The sequence below is a fragment of the Leptodactylus fuscus genome, chromosome 7 (genome assembly GCF_031893055.1).
Source record: "Leptodactylus fuscus isolate aLepFus1 chromosome 7, aLepFus1.hap2, whole genome shotgun sequence".
NCBI classification, from domain to species: domain Eukaryota; kingdom Metazoa; phylum Chordata; class Amphibia; order Anura; family Leptodactylidae; genus Leptodactylus; species Leptodactylus fuscus.
In genome coordinates, this window is record NC_134271.1 from 25,622,474 (window position 1) to 25,633,388 (window position 10,915).

The following is a 10,915-nucleotide window of genomic DNA, read 5'->3' on the forward strand; positions in this document are numbered from 1 at the left end:
TGTGTATATTGTATTTTAATGGGTTCTTGACATTTGAGAGACCTGACAATACCAATTTTTTTGGCTTTAATACTATTCAAAATGCATTACACAAAGACTGTGAAAAGAACTCTTCATAGACAATACCTTATCCTGAAATAGTCAGAGGCTGATGCATATACCGTGATAGGTATCGGAGACTAATAAGACAGGAAATGTATAACTATAATAAGTGTGTAGAGTTGTAAATATTATTTCTCTCTAGGTTGTGTTCACACTAGCTCCATTGTCGTCTGCTAGGAAAGTGTATACGTTATTGTGCATAAGTTTTAGGAAAGTGTGGGAAAATATGCGACAGGAGGAGAGGGCTGGATTTAGGCTGCCAACCATTTCCTTGGATGGATTTCCCCAAGGAACGGACAGTATGAAATAATTACGGTAACAGCGCCAACATTAGTACCAATAATACCAGTGGTAACAGCGCTGTAACAGTACCAATAATACCAGCAGTAACAGTGCCAACAGTAGTACCAATAGTACCAGAGGTAATAGCGCCAACAGTAGTACTAATAGTACCAGAGGTAACAGCGCCAAAAGTAGTACCAATAGTACCAACAGTAACAGCGCCAATATCAGTACCAATAATAGTAGCGGTAACAGTGCCAACAGTATTACCAATAGTACCAGCAGTAACAGTGCCAACAGTAGTACCAATAATACCAGCAGTAACAGCGCCAACAGTAGTACCAATATTACCAGCAGTAACAGTAACTGCTGTACCTAACTCAAGAGTGAAAATAATGGACCTTAGGACGGCTACGCAGAGAAGGCCACACTTTTCCATACTGCTGAATGTGTAGTTATATGTGTAGTTACACATTAATAATTGCTCACTTTTCTATATCCCTGCAATGTTATATGTATATATCTTTCAGGAGATTTGAAAAGCTGGGAAACAACCAATGAATAGGCATTGTGAATACCAGGCCTCGCTATTGCTCTGATATGATGTGTATTCGTACTAAATAGTGTGGTACACCATGCCAGATTTGCTTTTCAGGGTCCTGGGAATGGTGGGTAGCATACCAGATAATGCTGTAATAAGGAATGTTGAATAATAAAGTAACATAACATAAATCACTATAAGCCACTGTTCCTAATCCCACCTATAACACAAGTATCTTGAGGAAATGCTACTTATGTAAAATGGCCCACTACAAAACAATTGCTTAATGTGAGTCTGTCTCGTGGGTCCTGCTGCTCTGGAGGCAAGATATAATAGAGGGAGAGAAACTAAGCTCTGTGATATCGCTGTATGTGAATTGTCCTGACAGGACTCCTAGGAGATGCATAAGAGTCCTGATTCCCCCGCCCACACACAGTGACTGACACTGATACAGGCTAAGTCCAGAATAACCACCTTTGGCAGAGCGGACGCTGCGAGACGTGCAGGAAGAGAGGGGATGTTGTGGTGATGTCACTGGGATGTTGAGCCATGCCGACTCCAGTGCCGTGGCCCGCTACGCTAGGTTGAGCATCCATGGCGCGAACAACCCGATCGAGGTGGTCCTACATATTCTCGATTGGGTTCAAGTCCGGGGAATTTGCTGTCCAAGGCAGTACGGTAACCTCATCCTGGTGCTCCTCCAACCACCACGTACACTGTGAGCTTTATGACACGTCACATTGTCCTGCTGGTAGATGCCATCATCCTGAGGAAAACCAATTCACATGTAGGGGTGAACATGGTCCGCAAGGATAGATGCATACTTGTGTTGATCCATCATGCCTTCCACAATGATGAGTGTACCCAGATGGCTGATGACAGGTGCCTTCTGCCATTGGTTAACGTTGACGTCAAAAGTAGGCGCTGGTCACATTAATATGACTGGACTGTGTATAAGCAGTGACTGAATTGTTGGGGTTTCGGTCACTTTGAAATTATTTAGCATGGAATACAAAAATTATGAGAAGGCCGGGACGGTCCAAATACACTTTATGGATAGAGAATATCTAATGCGGAGCCTGATGTGCTACAGTAATATAGCCAAAACATGATAGTAATATAGTAACTGTGTATAGGAGCCACGTGAATCTTGACTCACAAATGATCGAAGGAAAGATTAGGCATACTGAATGTAATAGTGCCCGATCCTTCGTTCCACTGACACATATGCCACCGGGTCACGTGTCTGGCACAATAACACATACCTGCTTACCCAAACAAAACTTGCACGTGTATGGGACAGTCAGGAAGAGCTTTTGTTTTGAACGCTCAACTATGGAAAGTGTATGGGACATCAGCTAATCTCAAAAACCTAAATACTAGAGCGCGAGTCAAATCCAGAAACAGAATTAGAAAACTTGTAAAAAAAACCCTAAATATACACACATAGAAATGAGCATACATCAAATTTACAAAGAGAAAAAATGTATTAAAGAAAATAAATATATATACACATACACACACTCAATATAAAAGATCCTCCCTGTGCCCCAGCATGAGGATAACCCCCATCAGGCACTTACAATGTCTAAAGAGAAAGGGTTAAACTTTGTAGCATATCTTATCAAAGGATTACTGTATATTTCTTCTCTACATTTGAGGAAAAGTTAACTTTCTGTGAAGACGGAAGAGTAAGAATTGCTGCTGCTATTCAGAACTCTTTTAAAGTGAGGTGCAGTAAAAGCACACGGACCCCATAGGCTATAATGGGGTCTGTGTGCTTGCTGCCAGATCTCCGCAAGGAACATGCGGACAGGAAAGTAGTTCACCATCTACTTTCCTGTCCATATGATTCGTGCGGGCAGCGCACGGCAAGCACACAGACCCCATTATAGCCTATGGGGTCCATGTGCTTTTACTGCACCAGAGCTTGGTATTCTGTTCGGGGGCTCCTCATGCGGACTACCCCGGACGGAGTACCAACGCTGATCTGAATCAAGCATAAGTCTACATTCAGATAGCCAAGGATGAAAATGTCCATTTTTATGGCTGTTTTGCACAAATCCTTCATACATTGCAGTGTATGGAGAGATCAGTGAAAATGGACAAAAGTAAAACACGACCTATATGTTGATGGTCCGTTACACAGAACCATCAGAATATTGGCTATGTGAATAGTCTCCATTCACAGACAGCGGTCACATGGCCGATAGTGACTGTTATTGGACTATAGGATAATGTGGAGAGAACAAAAGGTATACAAGGGGTGTGTTATAGAAGAGTATACAGGGGTCACATACAGTAACTCTGGAAGCGACAGAAGTCAATGCAAGAAATAAAAATGAACGCTGTTACACAATACAAGTTACTACGACTGTTACACAACAGACACAAGATGTCAAAACCCAATGGATATCTTGTGGCCATTGTATCGTGACTGAATTCACTTTCATTACTTGTGATGAAGACAGGGATCTTTGGTCATGTGACGTGTTCCCCAGCCAAAGTGACTGCGTCGACCTAACGTTAACCAGAGTAACAAGTTCCCCAACATTGGCAGACCCGGCTCAGCCAGATAACGGCCAGCACTTAATAAGTTTCTTCTACAGCGACCAGCCAATACGTCACCTGGCATATAACTGCAAAACCATATCCCTGGTATCTTGAAGGAAGGTCGCACTTCTAAACCTACTCTATAGGCAAAACAAATGGAATCTGGCTCATTAAAAGCATATTAAAGACACAAACTAAAAGAACATACAAATAATAGCAGCGCAAACAATAAAACCGATTCAGTCAGTCCGTCTTATTGCAAAATCTGATGTAATGATGTTATTGAGCCGAGTTCGTGATGACGCGATCCTGTCCCATCATCACCTCTGCCCAAGACGCTTGACTTTTCTTTAACTCCACCAAGTTAATCTCTCTTTCTGGTCGTTCAGGCTTTACATCCTTGAGTGCAGTTTTTAGGAAGACGACTGAGGGCTGTTCTCCGGACGTCACCGTCTGTCCTCGTTTCATGCACATCTCAGTTGTCAGTGAAGGGTTGTCCAGGGCCAGCAGTCTAGTAAGGAGGTGAAGGGGGAAGCGACAGTTCCGGCTGCTGTACGCATGTATCATGGTGCAAAGTGCCTTGTTGCGGGAATTTGACAAGTGGCGGTAAAATGCACAAGCCTGAAGGCAGTCCAAATGGCGCGTCAAACGAAAGAGCCGTATCCAGTTATTCTCCAAGTGGGCTTTGTTTATATCTATAGCTAGACGGACGTGTGGAGACTGCAGGAGCTCAGGACGGATGTGAAGGCTTCTGTGGATGGTATCCAGATTTCCTGCAGAAAACGGAAACATTAAATACCGGGTGCGACACAAAGTAATCAATATTAGAGATGAGCGAACACTGTTCGGATCAGCCGATCCGAACAGCACGCACCCATAGAAATGAATGGAAGCACCTGTGAACCTGACTTTGCTGGCAGCCGGCCGGCGTCACAGGTGCTTCCATTCATTTCTATGGGTGCGTGCTGTTCGGATCGGCTGATCCGAACAGTGTTCGCTCATCTCTAGTCAATATGTGAAGTCTTTATGCCCTGTAATTGCATCATTATAGTGTCAAACCCAGGAGTGTAACCTTAAAGAGGACGTTTCATCAGATTGGGCACAGGCAGTTCTATATACTGCTGGAAAGCTGACAGTGCGCTGAATACAGCGCACTATCGGCTTTCCCGATCTGTGCCCCGGGTAAAGAGCTTTCGGTCCTGGTACCGTAGTGCTTTACAGTCAGAAGGGCGTTTCTGACAGTCAGTCAGGAACGTCCTTCTCCACAGCAGCGCCTATCGTGCTGTACTGAGTGAGCGGGGAGGAACGCCCCCCTCCCCTCCTGATAATACTCGTCTATGGATGAGTACTGTGAGCAGAGGGAGGGGGCGTTCCTCCCCGCTCACACTGTACAGTGCAATAGGCAATGCTGTAGAAATGCCCTTCTGACTGTAAAGCGCTACGGTACCGGGACCGATAGCGCTTTACCCGGGGCACAGATATGGAAAGCCGACAGTACGCTGAATTCAGCGCACTGTCGGCTTTCCAGCAGTATATAGAACTGCCTGTGCCCAATCTGATGAAAGGTCCTCTTTAAAGGGAGCCAAATATAATGGAAAGCTTAAAGGGAACCTTTCATGTCCTTCTGCACATGCGGTTTTATATACCACTAGAAACCTGACAGTGCGCTGAATTCAGTGCACTGTTATGTGCCTCCGGGGCTGGAGATATCAGCGCCATTAGTTTTGGCACCGATCTCTGCCCACTGTCAGAAGGATGTTCCTGACAGTCTAGCTGGACTGTGAGGAACGCCCCCTGACAGTACTTGGCCATAGACTAGTATTGGGGGTTGGCGGCATTTCTCCCAGCTTAGCGTCACCGCTGGGTGGCAAGGAACCCCCCCTTCTGACAGTATAGGGCTATGGACGAGTACTGTCAGAAGGGACATTCTTCACAGCCCAGCCAGACTGTCAGGAATGCGCACTGTTGGCTTTCTAGCGGTATATAAAACCATATGTGCCTGAGGACTCTCACCACCTCCACCAACTTGAGCTCTTACTATCCTTTCATATGTGCCCCCATTGATCCGTCGCAGTGCACTTATTGATCATTGCACTTATTGGTGCCTGATATCCCATCTCGACTCTCTGATGTCACGTGAGTGATGTCAGTCAGGAATAGGCATGGGGTGCGATTCTGTGCTCTCCCACTGTCAGCCTCAGAATAGAGCTCGGAGTCACGACCCACTTCCTGTTCCCCACCCCCGACAACACCCACTTGACATAAGAGAGTCTTAGTTTCTATATCCAGCACCAAAACTAACTACACTAATTCCTTGGGTAGGGCAGGGTGTCTGTCTCCTACACACTGGAGGGGGGGGGGGGGGGGGGAATTACAAACTGGAGTCGAGGGAAAATAATTCTATGTCTCACTCGCCGTATTGTGAGTGTTGGCGGAGTGGGCTGGGAAGCGAGGACACCTCAGCCCAACATATTTAACACTAGCTGGTACCCGCGACTTCGTCTGCGGTGATTGTAGCAGTGGGTATATACAGGCGCGGGTAAGGTTTTCGTACTGTGTATAAGGGATGGGATATGAAATGTAACTTTGTATCTTGTTTTTGCTGTAATTCAGAGAATACGGGAGACTTTTGTGTTGGATGTAATTTGTATTTGAGCTGCTATATATACGGTGTTGTGAGAAACTTTACATAGTGACTTTGGGACAGAAGTATTTGAAGTTAACCCTTTGCCGCCGATGGCATTTTTTGATTTTCGTTTTTGACTCCCCTCCTTCTAAACCCCATAACTTTTTTATTTCTCCGCTCCCAGAGTCATATGAGGTCTTAATTTTTCTTGGGACAAATTTTTCTTCATGATGCCACCATTATTTATTCTATATAATGTACTGGGAAGAAGGGAAAAAATTCTGAATGGGGTGAATTTGACAAAAAAATGCATTTCTGCGACTTTCTTAGGGGCTTTGGTTTTACGGCGTTCACTGTGCAACCAAAATGACATGTCCCCTGTATTCTGTGTTTCGTTACGATTCCGGGGATACCAAATTTATATGGTTTTATTTACATTTTGACGCTTTAAAAAAAATCCAAAACTGTGTTAAAACATTTTTTTTTGAAAAGTCGTCATATTCCGACAGCCGTTACTTTTTTATACGTCCGTGTACGGGGATGTATAGGGCGTCTTTTTTTGCGGGGTCGGGTGTACTTTTTAGTTCTACCATTTTCGGGAAATGTTATTGCTTTGATCACTTTTTATTCAAATTTTTATCAGAATCAAAAGAGTGAAAAAACGGCGGTTTGACACTTTTGACCATTTTTCCCGCTACGGCGTTTACCGAACAGGAAAAATATTTGTATAGCTTTGTAGAGCGGGCGATTTCGGACGCGGGGATACCTAACATGTATGTGTTTCACAGTTTTTAACTACTTTTATATGTGTTCTAGGGTAAGGGGGGTGATTTGAATTTTTAATCCTTTTTATTTGTTTTTATATTTTTTTTTCTTTTTTTTTTAAACTTTTTTTTTTGCATTTATTAGACCGCCTAGGGGTATTGACATGGGTGGGCGGTGTCGCGGATTGTCAGAGCGGTGGGGGTCGGCAAACATGGCTTCTCCGGAGCGTTAAAGAGCGCCTCCTGGAGTATCGTTAAGGGGAGGGGCAAAGTGGTAAAGTATATGTATATGAGATTGTGTGGGGTTAGGGGCGAGGCTGCAGAGGGCAATATGAATTTTGGGGCTTGCTATGGTCCAAAGCGTGTGAGATTGCAGAGATGGTGGTGTGAGTTTGGGTTTTGTGGGGGTCCTGGCACAAACGTATGTGCGCTGCTGTGACGAAAAGTAGCCTATTGCGCAATCGAGTGTAGTGACTATGTTTGTGGAAAATTTCAGCCAAATCGGTCGAGCGGGTTTTGCCTGATTGAGGAACAAACATCCAAACACACAAACCCACCAACATCCAAACTCACAAACTTTCACATTTATAATATTAATAGGATAACTCAGATCAATTCCTAACTGGTGTAGGTCCCCATTCTGCTACACGGGTGTGTGCTTGGTCCATGTTCGAGGCAGTTTACTTTATAGGTATCATTTTCTTGCAGCAGTCGTGCGTATACTCTGTTGCACTATACTGTATACTATATAGTGTGCAATATTAATAGTACCCCTTACCTAAGTCATAAAGAAGGAGAAGAGACTGAAATTCGGCTTGTCTGGGAAATCCTCCATCACCTTTGTAACACTCCATGAGCTCAGCAAAGCATTCCCGCACCTGTATGGAGTGCAGGACCTCATCATAGTCTGCTAGGGGCAAGTCCCTCACCAAATAAGGGGCACAGAGCAAAAAGCCAAGGCTACCTTCTAAAACGAGAGCCCCCTCCTGCCCCCTAATTCTCTGCACTATCAGGTCCTGCCTTACAGCACGTAGGCGGTCAAACACAAAAGAGTAGGCCTTGGCCAAACATGACAAATCCCTGTAGTTGATGTCCGACCAAACTTCCATCAAGAGATACTGAACAGTTTTGGCTAAGATTGCGGGGGTTCGGAGGTCTTTAGGACAGGACAGTTCTTTCCCTGCTGCGGGGCGGCTATATTCCTTGACAGTCTTTTTGGGATCAGCAATGGGACGTGCTCTTCTCCTATGATCCCCATTTGTCTGCTGGACTTTCAGTACTTCGAACTGATGCAGACGTCCTTGACTTTCTCGTTCTCGCCTCTCTTTTTCTGGGCACATATCAAGGCAGATGCCAACTGGAGGAGAGGAGTCCGTCATCCCTGACTGCACTTTACAACGGTCTATTAAAGAGAAAAAAAAAAAGTTTAAAGGGGTTTTCCAGGATAAAAATATTGATGAAGGTCAAACTGGTGGGGGTCAAACATTTAGCACCTCAATCAGGGGCTGATACACAGAGAATGGAGGAGGAAGCAGATAGCACTGTTCTCTGTGTAGTGGCTGAACCAAGTAACTGCAGCTTAGCTTTCATCTCCGTCCTTTTCCACTGATGGGCTCTGCCGGGTATTGGACCCTGCTGATCTTATCTTATAAAGTCATAATAATAACCCTGTCTTTAGAAGACAAAGCAAAAAGAAAATGTGATAAGATGGGTTGTCCCATCTCAAGGATCCTATCTATACTGGTAGCTTATGTATATTGAAGACTTTTCCTAAATATATTGCTTTAGAAGTGCTGCTTTGTTTGCCTGCTATGTGAACTTATTCTTCCCATTGTTTACACAGCGCTTCCATAACCACGGACCTGTGTAATAGGACAAGTGACGTCACTCACTGCTCTGACAGGACAATAGTTCACATAACTGCAGTAAGTCTGCTCTGTACAAGCATCTGCGTATTATCTGATCTGAATAAGTATTGTGATACATCAGGGTCCCGTTCAGAAATTTGTAATTTTCTGTTTTATTTTGCTTAGAAAATTTCCCTTTCCAGGTCCCGAATTAGTACATGAGAGAACAACTAGCAGGAGCGACGCTCATCTCTTTGTCAAGTGCACATGTGCATATTCCATTTTAGGTTTAGATGTACGCCAAGTGCTGATGTCCTATGTAATGTTATATATTTTCATTTTTCTTTTTTTTTTTTTATTAAACATTTCATGACATTTTTAGGCTTCTTTGGTTCTGGGAATTTTTTTAGCCATTTTCCTACTCATTTCATCATGGGGAAAAAAAACCCCATTAAAACCAAAACATTAAAAGCGTCATTATAAAATCACAAAAATGGCACAAAAAACAATACAGTAATACAGGCCAGTAGTGTGGCACCTGAAGATGAAGGATCCGCCACTGTGGCCTCTAAAGATGCAGAATCAGACACTGTGGCATCTGAAGGAGCAGAATCTGACAGTGTGGCCCCTGAAGGCGCAGAATTGGATACTGTGGCCCCTGAAGGCGCAGAATTGGTTACTGTGGCGTTTGAAGGAGCAGAATCTGACAGTGTGGCCCCTAAAGGTGCAGAATTGGACACTGTGGCCCCTGAAGGAGCAGAATCTGACAGTGTGGCCCCTGAAGGAGCAGAATCGGACAGTGTGGCCCCTGAAGGAGCAGAATCTGACACTGTGGCATCTGAAGGAGCAGAATCTGACACTGTGGCCCCTGAAGGAACAGAATCTGACACGGTGGCCCCTGAAGGTGCAGAATCTGACACTATGGCCCCTGTGACCACAACAAAAACCAAACAATACAGTAATACAAGCCCCTGAAGGAGCAGAAACTGACACTGGTCCCTGAGGGCACTGAATCTAACACTGTGGCCCCTGAAGGAACAGGATCTGACACTGTGGCCCTTGAGGGTGCAGAATGTGACACCGTGGCCCCTGAAGGAGCAGGGTCTGACACTGTGGCCCCTGAAGGAGCAGGATCTGACACTGTGGCCCCTGAAGGTGCAGAATATAACAATGTGGCCCCTGAAGGTGCAGAATCTAACACTGTGGCCCCTGAAGGTGCAGAATCTAACACTGTGGCCCCTGAAGGTGCAGAATCTAACACTGTGGCCCCTGAAGGAGCAGGGTCTGACACTGTGGCCCCTGAAGGAGCAAAATCTGACACTGTGGCCCCTGAGGGCACAGAATCTGACATTGTGGCCCCTAAAGGAGCAGAATCTGACACTGTGACCCCTGAAGGAATAGAATCTAACACTGTGACCCCTGAAGGTGCAGAATATAACACTGTGGCCCCTGAAGGTGCAGAATATAACACTGTCGCCCCTGAAGGTGCAGAATCTAACACTGTGGCCCCTGAAGGAGCAGGGTCTGACACTGTGGCCCCTGAAGGAGCAAAATCTGACACTGTGGCCCCTGAGGGCACAGAATCTGACATTGTGGCCCCTAAAGGAGCAGAATCTGACACTGTGACCCCTGAAGGTGCAGAATATAACACTGTGGCCCCTGAAGGTGCAGAATCTGATCCCATGGCCCCAGGCTCTCTATAATAAGCAATGCACAATGACTGACCTCTCTGAAGCCCCAGAATAAGGTCAGCCTGTACCAGCTCTGTACACTGAGTCCCGGGACTAACTCCCACAATGCACCGCTGCAAGCCTCGCTCTCCCATCATCCTTTGCTGCAGCTGCTGTCCGTTCACTTCCGGGTTCCCGGTGCGGTGTCGTCCCGGCATGCTTTGCTGTCACAACCTCGGTACAGATTCAAACGGGAGACGTACACGGAGTCTGCGCAGGCTCAGTGGCGAGCAGGTGGCGAATACTGTGACGTACAACCCTGGCTGTAGATATGCCCGTCCTCTAGCACTAGGGGGCGCTGTTCTATAGCTATACCGTGCGCCAGGGCTGGCTGGGTATTGTAGTGCTCTATGTAGCGCTTTATTATATCTGATTTCCCGCCATTTCCGCTTAAACTCCATAGAAATGAAAAATATGTTCTCTATCAGTGACAGGAGCAGGTACATAGATCCACAGCAATGGCCTAAGAG

General features: G+C 45.4%; 1 protein-coding gene across 1 annotated transcript; it reads right to left on the minus strand.

The window, feature by feature from the left end:
* Positions 1 to 2,893: 2,893 nt before the first annotated feature.
* Positions 2,894 to 10,606, minus strand: SAC3D1 (SAC3 domain containing 1). The gene is made up of 3 exons (XM_075281444.1): positions 10,441 to 10,606; positions 7,647 to 8,270; positions 2,894 to 4,251 (listed from the first exon to the last, which is right to left on the minus strand). Exons 1-3 carry the CDS (start codon positions 10,601 to 10,603, stop codon positions 3,758 to 3,760), a joined length of 1,281 nt encoding a protein of 426 aa, XP_075137545.1. The 5' UTR covers positions 10,604 to 10,606; the 3' UTR covers positions 2,894 to 3,757.
* Between the last annotated feature and the right edge of the window lie 309 nt (positions 10,607 to 10,915).